Consider the following 19767-nt stretch of genomic DNA (forward strand, 5'->3'; position numbering starts at 1 on the left):
CTTTAAAGAATGCAGTTTCTAATCATAAAGTGATCAGAAAAGCAAACACATCCAGCCCATTCTGTCTACTTGCTGTGTGTAGATAGCCTCTTGAATTTTGACCCAGATAAAGAAGTATCAGCATTACCTGAAGAGAAATCGTGCCCTCGCCCTCCAGCCTGCTAACTTGATTATTTCCCTATTTAATTAATGATGTGTCATCAAATCAGTGTTGATTCTTATTCTTGGTATGCATGACCATTAAGGTATTTGTATTTCTTGATTTAAATTATGTCACCTATTCAGCCTTACTCTGACTCTCAAAAGGCTGAAGATTTGCGGGGGGAAGATAAGGTTACAAACGACAAGCTGTCAGAAAGAAGTGCTAAGTCTTTGGGGCAAAGTCAAAGAAGTGAAGTTTGCATTTCAAGATGTGGGAACAGGAAAAAAAAGAAGCAGAGTATAAAAGCTGCTATATTTTTGTTAATGGAAAGCTGGCCACTCCCTTTCCACTGTTCTCCACTTCGGTCAAGTCACCTTCAAAGAGTTGTCTTGAAGACGAGAAAGTTTCAAAATTAAAGTAATTCAAAGGCTTTCGAGTTGTCACGGCCACCATCTTTCTTGACTCTTTATCCACTCGTGTTGTGCTAGTAAATCCGAGTACCCTTCAAGAGACAGAGCAGACTAATCAAAGGATCAGGAATTATTTAACTTACCTGCTGTAGAAACATCTGCATGGAATCCTGGGAGATTACAGTTCCAGCAGCTGTCTGGCCCAAAATAATCTTTTCAGGACTTGATGCCACCAGGTTAGGGCTGGACTGGGAAGTCACAGGTATTTGTGCTTGTTGCTGAGGTGGTGATGTTTGCTGCTGAACGTTCAGTTGAAGCTGAGAAGGAGCGGAGGGCTGACAGGTGGACTGGACAGTTAGCATATTGGCTTGGTCACCCGGGAGTAGGTTGGTGCTGGGGGTTGACTGTGGCTGAATAAGACCAGGGCTCTGGCTGGGGCCATTAGGGGGTGCTTGTATGGTCATGGTTTGGTTGAGGCTCTCAGTAGCATTTAACATAGCCACTGGGTTAGGCAGAGTAACTCCTTGGATAACAGTCTGACCGCTCTGATTGATGGCACCACCGGTCAGCGAGGCCGCAACAGTGGGCTGGCTTTGAGTTGTCAGGCTACCAGCAAGAGATACAGGCATCTGGAAGAGAGTTGGTTGGCCCACCTGCCCTGGTTGCAACTGAATAGGTGCAGAAAGGATGTGAGCTGTTCCATGGGCGTTCTGTGAGGTGAGCACTTGTCCCAAGTTGAGCTGGCTTGCCAGATTCTGATTGGTGAGAATTTGGGCAGGCAGTGCTTGATTTGTTATTAGCTGCCCACCTGGGCCTTGGCTGGTGATGATGTGAGTTTGCCCACTAGGATGTGAGGTTGTCAGAATCTGACCACCCATGTTAGCCTGCAATGCCGAGAGCTGCTGAGGGATCTGAACTGTCGATGCTCCAGTGAGTTGGCTTGGGAGAAGGAACTGATTTTGACCCTGTAACATGGCTTGAGGGACATGCTGTGCTGGGATAACAATGCTGCTGCCTTGATTAAGCAGATGAACACTCATTGGCTTGTTCAGAGTTTGTTGCTGTGGTGGGGGCTGCTTGAACATGTTGGCAGGCAGCCCCGGGGGGAAGCCAGAAAGCACCACATTCTGTCCTGCTTTGCCTGCCATGAAAGTTAAGTTCTGCTGAGTTTTCTGTTGCTGGAGAGCAGCCTCGTTCTGGAGGGTCAGCGTGGTGTTGTTGGGGCCAAAGGGTTTGGGGGTAATCTGGTACAACTTCTGCTGAAGGACTCCTGCCGGCTTGGGTTGAATTGGCGTGGGGGTCCGGTGAATGATGACATTTTGGGCTTGAACAAGTGGGCTGCTCAAGTTTGATGTGACCGTGAGTGGTTGGGAACCCTGAGCAGCTGATACGCTTCCAAACATCGAGCTTCCGTTCAGAGTGGTAGTGGCCACTGTTGGGATGTTCTTCTGGATCATGAGACCGGCATTCTGTGGGGATACGCCAGCGGAGGCCAAGGTGACCTGTTGTTGTTCTGGTGCTGTCTGAGTAATATAACTTCCTACGGGCATAGTGGCCACTTGGGAAGGCTGAACTTGCTTCGCAATGATCTGTTGAGCAGGCTGGTTAATTGCCATGACTTGCTGGCCGACAACTTGAATCTGCCCGATGCCCAGTGCCCCGCTCGGGCTCCCATTGGGCAACCCTTGAAGGTTGGAAATCGGCTGGATGGTGACATTTCCTAAGCCAACCTGTTGAAGAAAAGGCTGCACGCTGATGGCTTTGTTGACGACATCAGCCCCGACAGACTGCTGCACCAGTGCTTGATGAGTTAGGACAGCAGGTTGCTGTAGTCCAATGAGGTCAGCCCCACCGGAAAAAATCTGTGGGGTACCATCCGAGGCAGTGTGGACCACTGGTTGGAGCGTAGGGAGCTGAAAAGAACCCAGATCCAGTTCTGCCTCTGCTTCCAGAGTCTGCTCGGTGATGTTTGCCTCCTGCAAACTCTGTTGGAGGATATCACACGGCTGATCTGAATTCTGCAGGTTGGCTCCACCTCCTGAAGGCGAGCCCAGAATGTCATCTTCCAAAAAGTCTAAATCCACACTTGTTGTGGGTTGGCTTTGCTCAGCATTCAAATGATTGCCCGAGGTTTCTTGCACGTGCAGCTAGTGACAAGTGAAAATGAAAGCACAGTGAGAACAAAATAAATATTCATAGAACAGAATTTGTGGATCTTTCTATGTTCTGCAACTTTATGTTTGTTTAGTATGTAAGTAACAATTCTATTACTCCATAACCGTATCATGTTAATGACCTTTATTATTTAATGCATAACATTTAATGGTTTACTTTTCTTTAGATGTATGTTAGCTAGGTTTAGGGGTCTCTCACATTGTAAGTTATTTAAAATATGGATGCAAATTCTCTGTGCACAGACTACATTGAAAATGATTAAAGCAATAATTGTTTATTTTTTCATTAGCGTATACAAAAATGAGCGGTAGAGCCAGAATTAGCTATAGAAATGGAGAATGCTTTTTCCAGAAACATGTTTTTCAATGAAGATCAGAAGTGAGGCATCGTATTATTTACTGTCTTTCTGCAATAACGTTGTACCAGTTTTAGAAAAGTCTCATTGTGATACCACCATATCTTGTGCTCAAATTCGCTGGAATTCAACATATTTTTTGCTATCGTGCCTATTAATATTTTGAATTGTGCATCATTACAAAGAAAGGGGTTGGGATTTCTAAACAAATATAATCTAAGCTTTTAAAATGAGGTGAAAAATACATACCCCAGCACCCTCAAAGAAGGCACTGGCTGCATCTCCCGTGTTGTCCAAAAGATCATCGCTGTCAATCTGTTATTAAAATAAAAATAAATGTTATTGTATGTAAAGTCAAAGCTGACAGTATTTGAGGAATTGGACTATCATGGAAAAGAGAGGAAATGTATAACTTTATCTGGATAAGATAATGTTTAAATTCCCTCCATGGGTAGGTTTCTTTCCCGAAGCTATGCCCATTCTTCCCTTAAGAGGTGAAATTATCTGCCTCTTCACTTTTTAATCAGGAAATAAATAGTTTATCCTCCTGCACAGTAATTTTCTGATAACATTTTCCACCATTCAAAGTTTCTGGAGGAAATGACTTGGAGAAAAGTCTGCTCAAGTCATTAGTTCTAAAAGTGGTACCATCACAATTTTCTGCATCACTTTTCTTTTTGAAGGCATATCAGCCAAGGGTAATTATTGCATAGAGGTATTTGTTAATTTAATATTTAATTTCATTTAAAATGAAGAATAAAACCGTACCTTTTCAGATCCATGTAAAAAATCATTCAAGGCCTGAGGATCACTGGAAAAACAGTTGAGATAAATTTGTTTAACGAGGACTAGAAGAATTTAATTTTATCTATTGCCTTCATAGCTTACATTAGTGTGCAACATTGATTTATTGGTATTCTGGCACAATATACTTATTATATAGAAACACAAACCTATATGTATAGGTAAGCTAAAAGGATAGACGTAAACACATATATAAAATTAATCTCCATTTTCGTAAGTTTCAGTGATTTCTTGGTTTCTCTATTACTTTGGACCACAAAAGCGTTTGATTCCATTTATTTCGGAGTTTAATTCTTAAACCATTCATGTTTACTTACATGAAGCAGATAATGTGAAATATTGTTCTAAAATATCATAACTAAGTTATTCCTCTTTGACCTGTTATCTAAAACATTCCTCAATGTTTGCACATCCGAATAATTCTCAGCATTCCAAAGCCAGCTTGTTAGAAATTCTGGCATATATAAAGAATACCAAGTTGGGGAAAGCTGGTCTACTATTTTCGTGTATGACTGTTCTATCCAGCTGTCATTATAGACATAATTCAAAAGCTTCTGGTTCTATTCTCACCTCCAAAAAGCTTAAGAAAAAGCCAAGTGGCATTCAGCCAAATTTCACTTGGAATAGCAACTAGTGGTCACATAGGAGACATTCCAAGTTTACATACCAAGCATGAATGAAAAAGTATTTGGTTGACATTTGTGAAAATGAACAGAAATCTCCGACAAAATGCTTGTCTAGAACAAGAGTGTAAAAAGAAATTATTATATCAATCCTGTCAAGAGCAAATACTTACCAAATTACATCTAGCAAGCATCGTCCATCTTCATCATCCATGTCAACTGAAATGAGATATCGGAGTCCACATTTAAAATGGTAAGATACCATATTCAGATAGTCCTCAAACAGTTCATTTAGTAACCGTTCAAAGTTACAACGGCACTGAAAAAAGCTACTTATGTCCATTTTTCACACTTTTTTTGCAGCATGCCCATGGTCACATGATCAAAATTCAGGTGCTTGGCAACTGACTCATATTTATGATGGTTGCAGTGCCCTGGGGCCACGTGATCCCCTTTTGTGATCTGACCAGCAAGTCAATGGGGAAGCCAGATTCGCTTACAACCAGATTACTAACTTATCAACTGCAGTGATTCACTTAACAACGATGCCAAAGAAGTGGTAAAATGTGGAAAAATTCCCTTAATAACTGTCTCCCTTAGCAACATAAATTTTGAGCTCAATTGTGGTCATACGTTGAGGACTACCTGCAGTGTGTAAGATGCTAGTTCAAACTATTATAGCAAGCTTATATCCACAAAAGTTTCTACATGCATTTTTTACAATTTAAACTATGCTAGTTTGGGGCAAGTCACCCTCATTTATACTTTTATTAACCTGAAAGAATTTGGGACTTCAAATTATTTCCAGTTTTGCTTCTATCAGTTTTTAGTACTCAGTGCATATTAAAAATGACAGTTGTTGAGAATTGTGGTACTTGGCCAATTTTGTAATCAGGCATATGCTACTAATTATTCTTTGGAACTGGCAATGCATCCATCCAAAAATGAGAATTGTGTCTTTTTTTCTTTGGTGATAATCTAACTATATTTTATTATACATACAGTATTATCACAAAAATTATCACAAAAATCTAGGGAAAGACCTTTTGCCGAAATTTATTTCTTGTTTGGCAAAGATACTATAGTGTTTTATGAATGTTTAAGACAAAAGCAGTGTAAAAAAAAAATATTCCCCATGCCCAATCCAAAGCAGCTCATATTAAGAATGCCAATTTTCAATTTAAAAATCATTCCAAAATCAGAAAAAACAGCAACCAAACAGATCAACCATTAGAACTTGTTTAACATCTTAGCTCAAATGTCTCGTGACAATATTAGGTATGTTGCCTTGAGTTGACCAAATACATAAATATATAAAAGGGAAAGGTGGCATAAAATAGTATCTGGACAATACCAATTGAATTCAAGCCAAGAAAACAACAGAAAAAAAATCAGCGACTGTGAAAGAAAGTTCTTATTCTGGGGAAGTAAAGCATTCATTTAAAAACACTTGTTTTAAACCTGTTTAATTATCTTCCATAATCTACAGAAAGAAGAATTGCTCAAAGTTCACAATGCTTCTGAAATATTGAAACAAAATGGATACACTTGCTAGGTGTAGCTAGTCAAGATTCCGTAATCAAAGTTTTGAAAGCACAAGTTATTCTCTTGGATATATACTCAAGTTTCAAAACTAAAATGTGAACTGGATTCAAGAACTTTGTTCAATCGTAAGTGCGTATCGAAATGCAGATAAACACACTATCAGTGTTAATCTTAACCAGTAGAGCCTGTTTAATATTCTAATCAAGGAATAGAAAGAGATAACACAACATATACATCCAGTGCGAGGGATACAGCATTTGTTGGACTTCATTCAAAACTACGCACAGAAGAAATGCTTCAACTTGCAGGCCACAAAGTGAGTGATGCCAAGTGCAATTTTCTGACACACACCTCCACTTTATCACTACAGAAAACACGTCTCCTTGACACTTGAGTTTTGTCTGAAAGACAAGTATCCTCATTACTGCTTGATATAAATCAGGCTGGCACAATACATGGCCCATCAAGTGGCCTTGTGTGGCCTGCCAACGTTTTTTAAAAAGTCAATAAATTCACTGCTGTCCCTGCCACCTTAAAAACACTCTGCTCAGCCTCTCCAAACCTTTAGCCTCACTACCAGGTTGTTAAACAGCTGATCAGAGCCCCAAGTATTACTTTGTGGGTTCATGATTAATTTTATCAGTGTCGCCCTTTCCCCACTCCAAGTTGTGAAAGCTTAGTGTGCGTTGTTTCTATTCCTTCTAGAATTCTTGAACCAGTTGTCTTCCAAAATGGCTGGAATTTTTTTTTGGCATCTTTTCAAAAAAATTAATTTCCAACCTACTTAATGTTTCAATATCATTAAATGGCATAATTGTATAGACAGTTTACTGGGATCAATTGAAAAAATCAGAATGATTAAAATATTCTATCACACTTCCTATCGACAATGGTATTTACCTGAAAAAAAGACTGCTTGACATCCCTGGATGGGATTGTTTCTGAAAAGACAAATTTGCAAAGATCCATAAAAATAACAACCTGGTAAATTGTGTTTATTCATTAGCTGATCAAAAAGCATGGGGGAACGTCTGCTTAGTAAACCAAGTGGAAGTAGTATAAACAAACTTTAAGTGCATTTTACTTTGAAATCCACAAATTTGCTGGACACAGGAAACAACTTTTTTTTTTTTTTGCTGTGAAGAATGTGATGTGTTTATTGTCTTCTAAAGGACAAAAAGAAGTGTTTTTCCACTTGTGTTACACCTTGGAACCACTAAGAATGCCTCTAGAATTTAGCACAACCTTCCCCATCCTAGAACTGAAAAAAGGACAAGGGGTAAATCTAGAGTAATGTTGGTAACTTTGAGATGTGTGGACAATCCAGTTGGCTGGGAGTTGAAGTCCGCACATCTCAAAGCTGCCAAGGCTGAAAAACAGAGGTCTCTAGTCCTTGTGCTGGGCTTCAGAATGCTAACAGCTCAAAGCTCAGTTCAACTTCAAGAGTTCCTGCACCTCTCCAGTGGAAAAAAGATTCAGTTGTAGTTGCAATAACTTAAGCTAGATAGCAAGGCAGCCCTAATGCATGCATCCCACGTTGTGGTAAGGGCAAAGTATTTTTCAAACCCCAATACTTAGGAGAATTCATTTCCAAATATACCATATACTTTTTTCTGGGCTCAAAATCTGGCAGTGTTAACTCATGAGGTGTGGACATGGCTCACAGACGACAGTCAACGAGAAAAAGCTTGAACAAATTATTTTGATCTAAAGGAAGACATGCATATGTAAATTTTGGTATATATTGAGTAGGTGTCACTCGTTCACACAATCTGCAATACAGAACATATACAAGCCACAATAAATAGTTCAGAGTATGAAACTAGAAAGTTGTGCTCTATTCTGGTATCAGTGACCCAGAAGTTTTTCATGTCATCCTCTGAAGGAAAAAGTCATATCCCCCACTAGTTTCACTACATTATAATTACTTTCCTATTCTTACTACCACCATCATTGTCTCTCCTATTCACCACATCAGCCTGATGAATTTCAAATCTTTCCAACATGGGATTTTTGAAGTTGCTTTTAAACTACAATCATCACCTCTGAATTTCAAACAGAAGCTAAGGAAATTAGCAGATTTCTACATTTAAAAGTCATATCCCCCACTAGTTTCACTACATTATAATTACTTTCCTATTCTTACTACCACCATCATTGTCTCTCCTATTCACCACATCAGCCTGATGAATTTCAAATCTTTCCAACATGGGATTTTTGAAGTTGCTTTTAAACTACAATCATCACCTCTGAATTTCAAACAGAAGCTAAGGAAATTAGCAGATTTCTACATTTAACAGCAAAACAGCTTTTTGGCTGATAGCCTTGTTTAATACAACAATAACCAATCAGGTCTAATGAATATGAGTTCCCTTTTACTACCAAGGAAGGAATCTTCCTCATCAGAGATTCAACATTAACAGAGCAATACCATTAAATTTACTGGAAAAATCTGGATTAAATTAGAAATCACTTAATCTGAACGAAATAGTAACGTAGCTGTTTATATCGAATAGCAAGATGAATAGCAAGATAGATTTAAATCATTCAGCTTAATTCTTTTACACTTGCCATGTCCTGATATACAGTATTCATCCCAGTATCTCTCAACTCAGTGTAAGAAAACTGGTGTAAGGGCAAACCAATGTGGAAAAACAAAGATATTAAGACAATTCAGAAAAATTCAGAAATTTTAGTCACCACAATTATTTCCTAGTACTTTGGATGAATATTGATTAGTAGAATAAAAATATCAATACAAATGTCTTTACATTCACACAAAGACAGAATATTTAGATATAAAGGGACTTAACTTCCCAGAACATTTGCCAACTGACATAAAACATCAATCTACAATCTGACACTGATAACGTATTTCATTTCTTAAGATCCACTTTTTTCTTGTATTTTCCTAACTTCTAAATCCAAAGAAATTTCAACAAGCACAGAGCACCCATTAACACATCCCAGAGGAATTCTTTTTCACTTCATGTGAAAAAGCACTTTAAAAACGTGAATAGCAGGCTTGATAATTACCCAGATATTGTATTGAAATGAGAGTTCAGCAAAATAAAAAAGATGACTCAGATCATATAAACACATGGTGGAAAAGTAAAATCTCTCCCCCCCCCCCCCATGGCAATTTTCTCTCTTTCCCAAAGCAAAGTTCTGGTTTTTCCTAAATGTGGCAAAGCTTCCTTGTAAACCAGCAAGGCAGTGATGTCTCTGTAATAGTGCCTCCTCACCCCAGCATATTTCTCATGCATTTAAACTAAGCCAATCAAAACTTTGGCAGTACAAATCAATCTGGGTTCAGCCAGACCCATAGGTTACACAGTATAGCTAGCAATTCAAGGAGCAGCCATAAAAACATAAATGTCTTTCTTTTGCACAAAGCAATTCCATTACGTAACAGTCACGGTTATGTCTCATGTTCACAGAGACAAAGAAAAGCTGTGTTATGTATTGTGGAAGATGTGCAGTTGGTTTGGTCTGCAACATTGATCTTTAGTGAAGCTGATAGAGTCAGGAAGGGAAGCGCACTCTTATCAGCAGACATTGCTCTTTTGAAAGACAGCAGAGCAGTTGTCCTATGCCAATTTTCCACAAATGGACATCCCTTGGATGTGCTGGATTCCACTTCCCACCATTTTCATACTTCTTTGGGAATGATGGGCATTCCAATAATTGTCGGGACTCTTGATGGTTGCCTGGACAAGTCCCTGTGATTTTCTTGGCAAGGTTTTTTTGGGAAGTGGTTTGCCATTGTTTCCTTCCTAGGGTTGAGAGAAAGCGACTGGCCCAAAGTCACCCAGCTGGCTTCATCCCTAAAATAGGACTAGAACGCAGTCTCAAGCATCAATAGTTTTACTGAAAAAATTAGGATTTAGAAATTTCTGGTATCACTCTACTAAAGAGAAATCTATTCATATATACAGAACCAGATAGGTATATATACACATCAAATCCTGAAGACTTTGAATGATGCAATATACAGCTATAAAACCCTCAAAGACTAATTGTGTTCAAGGAAGTAAGGATAGCACATTCGACTGGTTCACAATTACGTGAGAGCATGTAAAATATTAACATCAACAGTATTTTCATTTTTCTATGTACAAAATACAAACAATCAGGATCATTAGTACAATATGATTAGTTAGCACCTAGCCAATTTTGTTTAATAGCAACAGTAGTGATACACCAACTGTGATTTCCTTTTTTCCATATAGAAAGGCAATGCTAAATGGAATGATTCAGTCTCCAACTGTACAGCATACTCTGTGTGTGTGTGTACATATAGGCCACACAATACTATTATTGCTAGCAAAGCCAGAGACTTTCAAACCGCTAACTATCCAAGATCTATTACAGAACAACTGATATCTGACGCACCATTTTCTATGAATTGACTGATTGCTTTTCTCCAGATTCATCTTAAAATAATCACAACATTGCTCAGGGAAAAATGATATACAGAAACAACAATGCACACAACCAGGTCCCAGAAGACTTTTATGGCAAGCAGCTCTAGAGCTCATGAGCCTTACTGCAGAGAAAACTTTGCGCCTTCTCATTCTGCATGTATTTTGAGGCAAGAAAATGAAACACCGAGACTGAACTGCTATCATAAATGAAACAGAAGCCTCGTTCAGTTCTGTTACTAGTTTTTCACAGGTACTGCAGAAGAGATGCATATCTTGAGTAAGGGTCAAATGATTTCATACTCACTAGTCTTCCACGTGCAACTAAATTTTGGTAACGCATCTTATTGTATGAACTACTACAGCAACAGTCATTCAAGCCAACCAATGGTATCTGCAGCTTATTCAATGCCAGGTTATTTTAGGTCAAAAAGTATAAGTCAAAAGGAGGAAAGTCATTATGAAAGAAAGGAAGTTGGATCACACTAGCTCAGATACACAATAGAGGGCCAGTTTCTTTCTTTAGAAATACAGATCCCACAATAAGTTATTTTCAGATGCAAAAATACAGTCCAGTTGATGTTAAAGTTATATTCTTTATGTTTAATTACTGTTGTTTTGTTAATTGCGAAGTCGTATCCGACCCATCGCGACCCCATGGACAACGTTCCTCCAGGTCTTCCTGTCCTCTACCATCTTCTGGAGTCCATTTAAATTCACACCTCCTGCTTCAGTGACTCCATCCAGCCATCTCATTCTCTGTCGTCCCCTTCTTCTCTTGCCCTCCATCTTTCCCAGCATTAGGCGCTTCTCCAGGGAGTCCTTCCTTCTCATTAGGTGGACAAAGTACTCGAGTTTCAGCTTCAAGATCTGGCCTTCTAAAGAGCAGTCGGGGTTGATCTCCTCTAGGACTGACCGGTTTGAACGCCTTGCAGTCCAGGGGACTCGCAGGAGTCTTCTCCAGCACCAGAGTTCAAAGGCCTCAATTCTTTTGCGCTCAGCCTTTCTTATGGTTTTAATTACTGTACTTTCTCCCTTTTCCTGTTATTCTACAGAACCCCTTGTGATGACATGGTGCCCCCCCCAGGGAGTCTGCGGACAACAGGTTGAGAACTAGAATCTATATATTCAGTCTATATATTCAGTTGTCAACCACTAGTTTTCACATCTCTCCTCAGGCAACAGCTTCTTTCAAGGATCCTTCACAGAAGCATTTCTTACAAGTAGACCTTGACTTATGACTGTAAGGGAGCCTGCCCATCATGGTTATAAGAGGCGGCAAGTCATAAAATGGATTGGTCACATGATCAACCTCATTTTACAAACTTTTGTGGTGATCATTAAGTGAACACCATGGACATTAAGTGAAGTAAATGTTGGTTTTTGGCAAAGCCACTGTAAAGTCCAGTCACATGACTGCAGGGAGGGGCAGGACCATCAGAACTTTGAATCTGGGTTGTAAGTAGTGCCAGGGTAGGCCTGGCATAAGTTCGAACGGTTACTAAGCAACCGGTTGTAAGCTGAGGACTACCTATACTGTCATCCATTCCCTAAGAATTAAGATAACTTGAGGGATCCTCTTTCAAAACATAATGGTCTCTTTTGGCAGGAAGAACTGAGATGGTTAGTCATACTTTACACTGGCGTTTAGAAAAGCGGCAGTAGAAAAAGAAATTACATTGGCCTTCTCAAATAGTCTGTACAAAGTACAGGTAGACCTCGACGTACAATCATAATTGAGCCCAACATTTCTCTTGCTAAGTGAAACAGTTGTTAAGTGAATTTTGTCCCATTTTACGACCTTTCTTGCCACAGTTGTTAACAACTGCAGTTGTTAATAACATGGTTGTTCAGTAAATCTGGTTTCTCCATTGACTTTGCTTATGACAACGTCGCAAAAGGGGATCACGTGACCCAAAGACACTGCAACCACTATAAATATGAACCAGTTGCCAAGTGTCTGAATTTTGATCATGTGACCACGGGGATGCTGCAATGCTTATGTGAAAAATGGTCCTTCTTAGTGCTATTGTAACTTCAAATGGTCACTAAAAGAAAGGTTGTAAATTGAGGTCAACCTATAGATGTCTTCCTTTAATTTCCCTCAAATGCTAGAGATGTCAATGGCAACGGCTTATTAAGGATTCCATCAAGTTGAACTCAGCTTCTGATGACTACATGAACACGGGTGTGTTATATATGTGAGACGGGCAGCTATATAAATGTGATAAATAATTGAATAGATAAATAAATAAAATACCACTTCCATTTTGTTGTTGAGTAGCCACTGGTGTTGTTGTCCCTGTCTTGGTTGGGGACATTTTTGTTTTCCCAGTCTGACTTGCATCCCTGGAATTTCCATGTCATCTCCAAATGAATTACTAATCGCTCTGCTCCTTCTTAGCTTTCGAGATCAGCCAAGGGTGACTATTGTGTTGTCATTTTCTAAGCCATCCAGCTAATAAAGGAAGCCGAATTCGTAGGACCAAAACACTTTTTATTGGCCATATTTTTAATTCTATCTCCATCCGCATCTTGGATTTAATAAGATGTTCTATACTACATGCAACAAACCTATTTCCTACAAAAACTGAAATAAACGTCTGCAGAAATTGCAATGTTAAGAGTTGTGCATGGAGATTATATATATATATATAGACACACACACACACAAAAGCACAAGCATACAATTCTGTACATTACTTTCAAATCCTTCTCTTCTATGCAGTCTGCAATTGAGGGTCCCTTATTCAAGGCTTATCTGTGATAAATGATTTTTCAGAACAAGTAGAGATTCTTTTTAATGATAAAAATCCCCCGCATGTATTGAAAGTTAACATAAATACAGATATCTAGAAAGACGACACCTACCAAAAAAGGCCAGGGTTTTTTTTTAAAAGAGCTCTGAATGGAAAGTGGCATTGAAGATGATTCTTTTTCCCCCAAGCTTTCAATTTAGCAATCTTATTAGACTCTACATAAATACAAAACTGGCAGAAAAGCAATAAAGCTTTGAAGATGGCTACCCATTTATTACAGCAAGAAATTACAGAAAATATGCAAGCCATTCTAAACAGAGGCAAAGAGCTAGCAATATTGCTGTAATATTGCCTTTTCAATTGAGCAGTATAGTCCATTAAAAATTACCCAGAACGCCACCCCTTGTTTACACTTACATTCACCTATCAGAGGTTTTATTTTTACAGCTCTTCTGGAGGGGTTGATGAACAATGAGCAATGCCTGGGGCCAAAAAGGCTTCCCCATTATGAAAACCCAGCATCTGGTATTGTGTGCCAACACATGGTGTGTCGTTCCTCCCCCCTCCCCCCTCCTTTTAGCTTGGCTGGGATTCATGTCCTGACCAATAGCACTAGGACTGAATTGCTGCAGATCTCTAAAGCAGCAAGACTGCCCGCCGAGCGGCAGCAGGGGGCGAAGAAGGGACTGAAATGCCACTATAACCACAAAGGATTCTTGAGAAAGGGGGTGTCTTTGGCTAGAGAAGGAAGAGATACAACAGGCTACTAATGACTGCTTTGAGAAAAAAAGAGTCGTAATGGACTGTTTCAAGAAAGTGCCAAGCAGTTTACATAAGGAAATTATCTACCTTGAAAATGAGATTGCTTTAAATCAAATTTGAAAGACAAACAGATTTGGAGGCGATTATAGCTTTTAACTGGCTATTTAGGCTTTCAGATTACACAAGACTCCTCAACAAGTCGAATGACAGTACAGATTTCCATTAAGGGACAGGCTCAAGAAGGGGCATGGAGAGCAGAATGCCAATCAAGGAAAATATCTGTAGCTCAGGGTTGAAATGAGGGGTCCTTGGTGTGCTCTCTGAGCTTTGTTGTTTTCTTGCAGCCATTTCATTACCCAAACTAAGTAACATCAGCAGTGCTAGTAGCAATGATGTTACCTAGTTTGCGTAATGAAACGTTTGCAAGGAGAGCAGACGTATGACAATTTGAACGGCTGGAGAGAAACGGGATATAAATCTAACAAATAAACTAAAAACTTTTTGTTTAAAGCATAAACATGATTCAATACAAAATAAAATGTACACGCTCAACTCTTGACAACATGATCCAAAACCATGACCAATGCTGTTTCTATCCCACATTCGGGCCTGAATTCTGACCGAAAGAAACCCCAGTAATCCACTTTATCCAGGATTCTGCAAAGGTGTTGCAAAACCACTTTCTTTACAACCTTCTCTAATAAGGATGAAAGTTGTTCAGTATGGTGGGATCCAGCAATGGCTTCTTGGTGTGTGTGTGTGTACACACCAATACCTCTTTCAGGGGAACACAGACAACCCTCTCCTTAATGGATGAATTCACCACTGCTAGAACCCACTTTTGTTCCAGAGGTGAACTTCATGGCTTCTCCTATCCAAGAATGCCTGGGTCACTCTAAATAGAGCTGGCTATCTGTAGAAGCAATACAGGCAGAGAAACATTGGTGATTTGCCTCTTACTGCCACAAGGAAGGCCTTAATAGTGGAGCTCAGCCGTGTTTGTTCAAGTTAATCCCTTACTGATCTCCACTGGCGCTCCATCTCTCTCACCTCTTCCATGAATCACGGAAAGTAACGGGATCCATGGGTTGGGAGAAATTGCACGCATGCGATACAGCCCCAAGTTATGCCGAGCAATGACTACAGTCTCGGCTGGGCCATTTAGCAGATCATCAGGAACAACCTGTAGATTGGTTGACTGCGGTCAACAAATTTTAAAAGGAAAATACTATCAATGTGAAAAATGTTAACACAACTTAAAGATGTTACAGTACACTTTAGAATTGTAGGCAATGTTGCATCTTAAACTGAACTAAGGTCTTTTTGGATAAACGACCCAGCTTCTCTTCAGTCGACTGTAAGAGTAAATCAGCCCAAATTTTGTGCATATGACTGCAGGGTCACTGCAGTGGCTATAACTTCAAAACCGGATTGTAAATAGCTTTTGAGTGGTCCTTTGTAACTTTGATTTGTCATAAGTCAAGGGCTATATATAAACTAAATATTTAATTTGGGGGAGTTGTCCAGAAATTAGACGGTTACATGTTTCATGTAAGAATTAGGGCAGTGATAATTAAAAATGGTCTATAGCTCAGGTAGCAGGATTTTTTGGTATGCATGAAAAGGAGAGGAACAGTTCCATTCCAAATCCAAAAAGAAGCAGGGGCTAGCTCAGTGGTGGCGAACCTATGGCACGCGTGACAGAGGCGGCACTCAGAACCCTCTCTGTGGGCACACGTGCTGTCGCCCCAGCCCCGCCTCCTCCCGCGACCCCCTCCTCACCAGCAGCCCCCCGGAGGAGAGTCGCCCCCGAGCGGGGTCCACACGGAGCAGCGCATCCAAGGCAGCTGGGCAGCAGGGACAAGACTGTCCTCGCACCCCATCGCGTGCAGATGATGCTGCAGGGCGCGGGCGGAGAGCATGGCCACCATGGTGCTGCAGGGCTGCCTGGGCAATCTGCGGCGGACCATGGAGGTGATGGGTGGCCTGTGGGTGGATGGGGCGGAAGGCGGAGTAGGGGGTGGGTGGGGTGGTTTTGGGGCACTCAATCTCTAAAAGGTTCACCATCACTGGGCTAGCTAATGAGATAGGAAACAGGGTGCAAGGATTCCCTATTCCTAAATTCTTTAAGCATATGCGTACAGACAACGCCTTCACCTTTCTGTGACTCTGTTTACCAATCAGAATATATCTGACAGGCTCCTAGGAGAATTATAAAGCTAGACTAATTAATGGCTAAAAAGCACCTAGAAGCAACTTGGGAATAAAGGTAATACCCAGAGAGAAGGTATTCTTAGGATGATCGTTTCCATTTTAAACTCTAACAACAATGCAGAACACTAAGAAAGAAAAAGCATAGCGGACAGGAAAGCAAGAGCAGAGTGAGCAACACGTTTTTATTAATTACCTCTAAATCTCCGCGCCGTAAAAAATAACTTTCTGAAAGTGTAATAAACGGCCAAAATGCAAAGCTAACTTGTTCACTAAAGTTTACTAATAGCAAAGAGACAAGCCCATTTTAATTTATAGGCATAAATGTACCTATATAGTACCCCTTAACATAGCAGATGCTATGGTGAAATTATATGCCCTTAGTAAAAAAAGTAAAAGGTAAGGGAGTCCCTGCGGATTTTACTCCGCAAGTTGTGGCTGACTATAAGGGGTGATGCTCATCGCCATTTCAAGGCCCTTGAGCCAGGGCTGTCTGAAGATGTTTTGTTGGTCATGTGACCAGCAAGATGCCACAGACAGCAGTTACCTTCCCACCATAGTGGTACCTATTTATCTACTCACATTTGCAGGCTTTCAAACTGCTGGGTTGGCAGGCGCTATAGCGAAGACGGGAATTCACCCCATCACGTGGCACGTGGGTCTCGAACCTGGGGTACTGGCTTTTCAGCCGAAAAGCCCAGCATCTTAACTGCTCAGCCCCTCCCTCATATGCCCCTATAACAGGGGTCTTCAAACTTGGCCCTTTTATGACTTGTGGACCAACTCCCAGAATTCCTCAGCCAGGCACACATGCCTGGCTGAGGAATTCTGAGAGTTGAAGTCCACAAGTCATAAAAGGGCCAAGTTTGAAAAACCCTGCTCAATAACATATCCATTTAACCCAGTGGGTCTCAACCTTTTTAATGCCGTGACCCCCCAACCGGTCGTAAGTCGAGGACTACTCAACCGGTCGTAAGTTGAGGACTACTCAACTGGTGCAGCACCGTTTGCAGAAGGGGACTTTTGGCGGGCTCAGCAGGGCAGAGACAGCCTGGACAATTCCTATTGGCTTTTGAAAGCCAATAGAATTAGACTCTGTTCAAGAGAGTCTATTCTATTGGCTTTCAAAAGCCAATAGAATAAAAGGGAGTAGCACAGCTAAGGAAAAGGGGGGGGAAAAAATGGCGGACTGCATTGTTTGGCGACCTCCGTGAAATGGTCGTTCGACCCCAAATGGGATCCCGACCCACAGGTGGAGAACCACTGATTTAACCGAAAGTCAGGTTAGGGTTTTATTTTTCAGAAAAGAATGAGTGAAGACGAGAGGAACAATACTGACTTATGCTACGGCAGTGGTTCTCAACCTTTTTAATGCCGCGACCCCCAACCGGTCGTAAGTCGAGGACTACTCAACTGGTGCAGCACCGTTTGCAGAATGGGACTTTTGGCGGGGCAGAGACAGCCTGGACAATTCCGATTGGCTTTGGAAAGCCAATAGAATTAGACTCCATTCAAGAGAGTCTATTCTATTGGCTTTCAAAAGCCAATAGAATAAAAGGGAGTAGCACAGCTAAGGAAAAGGGGGAGAAAAAAATGGCGGACTGCGTTGTTTGGCGACCCCCGTGAAATGGTTGTTCGACCCCAAATGGGGTCCCGACCCACAGGTTGAGAACCACTGTGCTACGGTATTTCCTGCTCCTCAACAGCACATTTTACCCCACGGAGAAACTGAAATACTTTACGTCAATATAAAGTCTATACATACTACCTTGCACTTTCTACAGGAAGGGGGCTACATAGTTTCAAAAGAATAAGTAGAATATAAGCATGTATCTTCTCATAATTATATAGGTAAAGCACTAATTACTTCATTCTTGAAATCATCCTTTCAGCTGATATTCTCCGTTTCTAAGATTTGCAAACAGTCTTGAATTTACCATCCAGTTCTATCTACTTGTCTCATTTCATCTCCCTCCCAATTTTCTATAGTATTTATACTTTCCTTAATCTTGAAAGAAGCTACTTAATCTTTTCCCTTGACAACCACCAATTGATTTTGATTTCTGCTTGTTTCACTTAGCGAGCAACATGTTTAAAGCAGCTACGTCTAATTATGAACTTCAAATTGCTTTTGTTCCTGACAAAATGTAGTATTACTACAGCATTTTTTAAAGAAATCATTGAAGTGTTTCAAATTCAAGAGTCCTTCTCTGCATGTTAAAATATGGATACCCATAAAATATTATTATGAATTGAATGGACTGCACCATTACTTCTCATGAATCTTCCAAACTTTGATAAAAGTTTTCTTTTATTGTCATGGCCAGAGAAAAATGATTCAATAAATATATAAATAACACTGAATTTTGATTTAGTTACATAAGCCTTAGGTTTGGGTGTACCCACCCTCATTCAGCAACGATGAAAAAAACTGAATAAGTTTGTTCCATTTTCATTTAACTGCCTTTGTTATTTTCAGTCCCAACAACATTGGGGTTACTGTTAACTATATTAAAAAGAAAACACAAGTTATCTTCATCCTAGGTTAATGAAGCAGGCTTGCTTCCTGATGCTATTTATTGTATGAATTTATACAGCTGCTCAATTTGTACCTGCAACTCCAGCAGTTGATTTAAGAAAAAAATCCAGTGAACTTGAAATGAATAGTAGAGAATAATGTAAGTATAAATTGCACTCCAAGCCCAAAATGAACAGCCTACCTGAGATCCTCGACTCATGCCCAGGTTTTTAATGTTACAAAAAGCAAGCTGGGTTGGTCTAGGCCAGGGTTTCCTGCTTGAGCAGGGGGTTGGACTAGAAGACCTCCAAGGGCCCTTCCAGCTCTGTTATTCTAAATTTCAGGGGCTATGCTGTTCCTGAGGGCAGGTACCACAACACACTTCCTCGGTCCCTCCAGATAGCATGGTTTGCCACCCGCCTCCTCAGATCCGATGAGATAGCAAAAATAATTTGAACTAATCTGCCTTGCAAATGACCTGTCCCTATAACCCAGTGTTTCCCAAACTTGACAATTTTAAGGCATGTGGACTTCAACTCCCAGAATTCCACAGCCAGCGTTGCTGGCTGTGGAATTCTGGGAGTTGAAGTCCTCATGCCTTAAAATTGTCAAGTTTGGGAAACACTGCTATAACCTGTGCAGAATGCACTGCAGTAGCCAACCTGGCAGGTGAGCAAGATAGTGAGCAAAGCATGACGGTGAGTAACATTGACTGATTACTTCATTTCATTTCATGCATTGCTTCATCAGTCTGGGATAGAGATACCAGCTTGATGATATCGAATCCCATGCTAGTGGAATTGGCCAAGTGTCATACCCTAACCCAGGGGTCCCCAACCTTGGCAACTTTAAGACCTGTGGACTTCAACTCCCAGAATTCCCCAGCCAGCCACAGGTCTTAAAGTTGCCAAGGTTGGGGACCCCTGCCCTAACCGTAGACCCATATTGTAATTTTGTGTGGATGTTAAACAGCAGAAGAGGGAGTGTAGAATCTGAGAGACTCTATAAAACAGAGGCCTGCCACTGGATCTCTATCCAC

The 19767-nt window shown here is 40.6% G+C and overlaps 1 protein-coding gene across 4 annotated transcripts in view; it reads right to left on the reverse strand.

Moving 5' to 3' along the window:
* The window catches only part of BICRA (BRD4 interacting chromatin remodeling complex associated protein), a 69823-nt gene that overhangs the window by 16835 nt on the left and 33221 nt on the right, over positions 1 to 19767 (reverse strand). For 3 of the 4 annotated variants that reach the window (XM_039369146.1, XM_039369143.1, XM_039369144.1), the window contains 5 exons: positions 6955 to 6995; positions 4683 to 4728; positions 3851 to 3893; positions 3332 to 3397; positions 696 to 2699 (listed from right to left, as the gene is read on the reverse strand). In XM_039369146.1, the coding sequence (XP_039225080.1) occupies positions 696 to 2699; positions 3332 to 3397; positions 3851 to 3893; positions 4683 to 4723 (2154 nt within the window). In that variant the 5' untranslated portion in view covers positions 4724 to 4728; positions 6955 to 6995. The remainder of the gene's footprint in view (positions 1 to 695; positions 2700 to 3331; positions 3398 to 3850; positions 3894 to 4682; positions 4729 to 6954; positions 6996 to 19767) is intronic. The other variant, XM_039369145.1, reaches the window with a different exon arrangement.

Source organism: Crotalus tigris, unplaced genomic scaffold (genome assembly GCF_016545835.1).
Source record: "Crotalus tigris isolate CLP2741 ecotype Arizona unplaced genomic scaffold, ASM1654583v1 scf7180000020990.9691751010:1144802, whole genome shotgun sequence".
In the NCBI taxonomy this organism is placed as follows: Eukaryota; Metazoa; Chordata; class Lepidosauria; order Squamata; family Viperidae; genus Crotalus; species Crotalus tigris.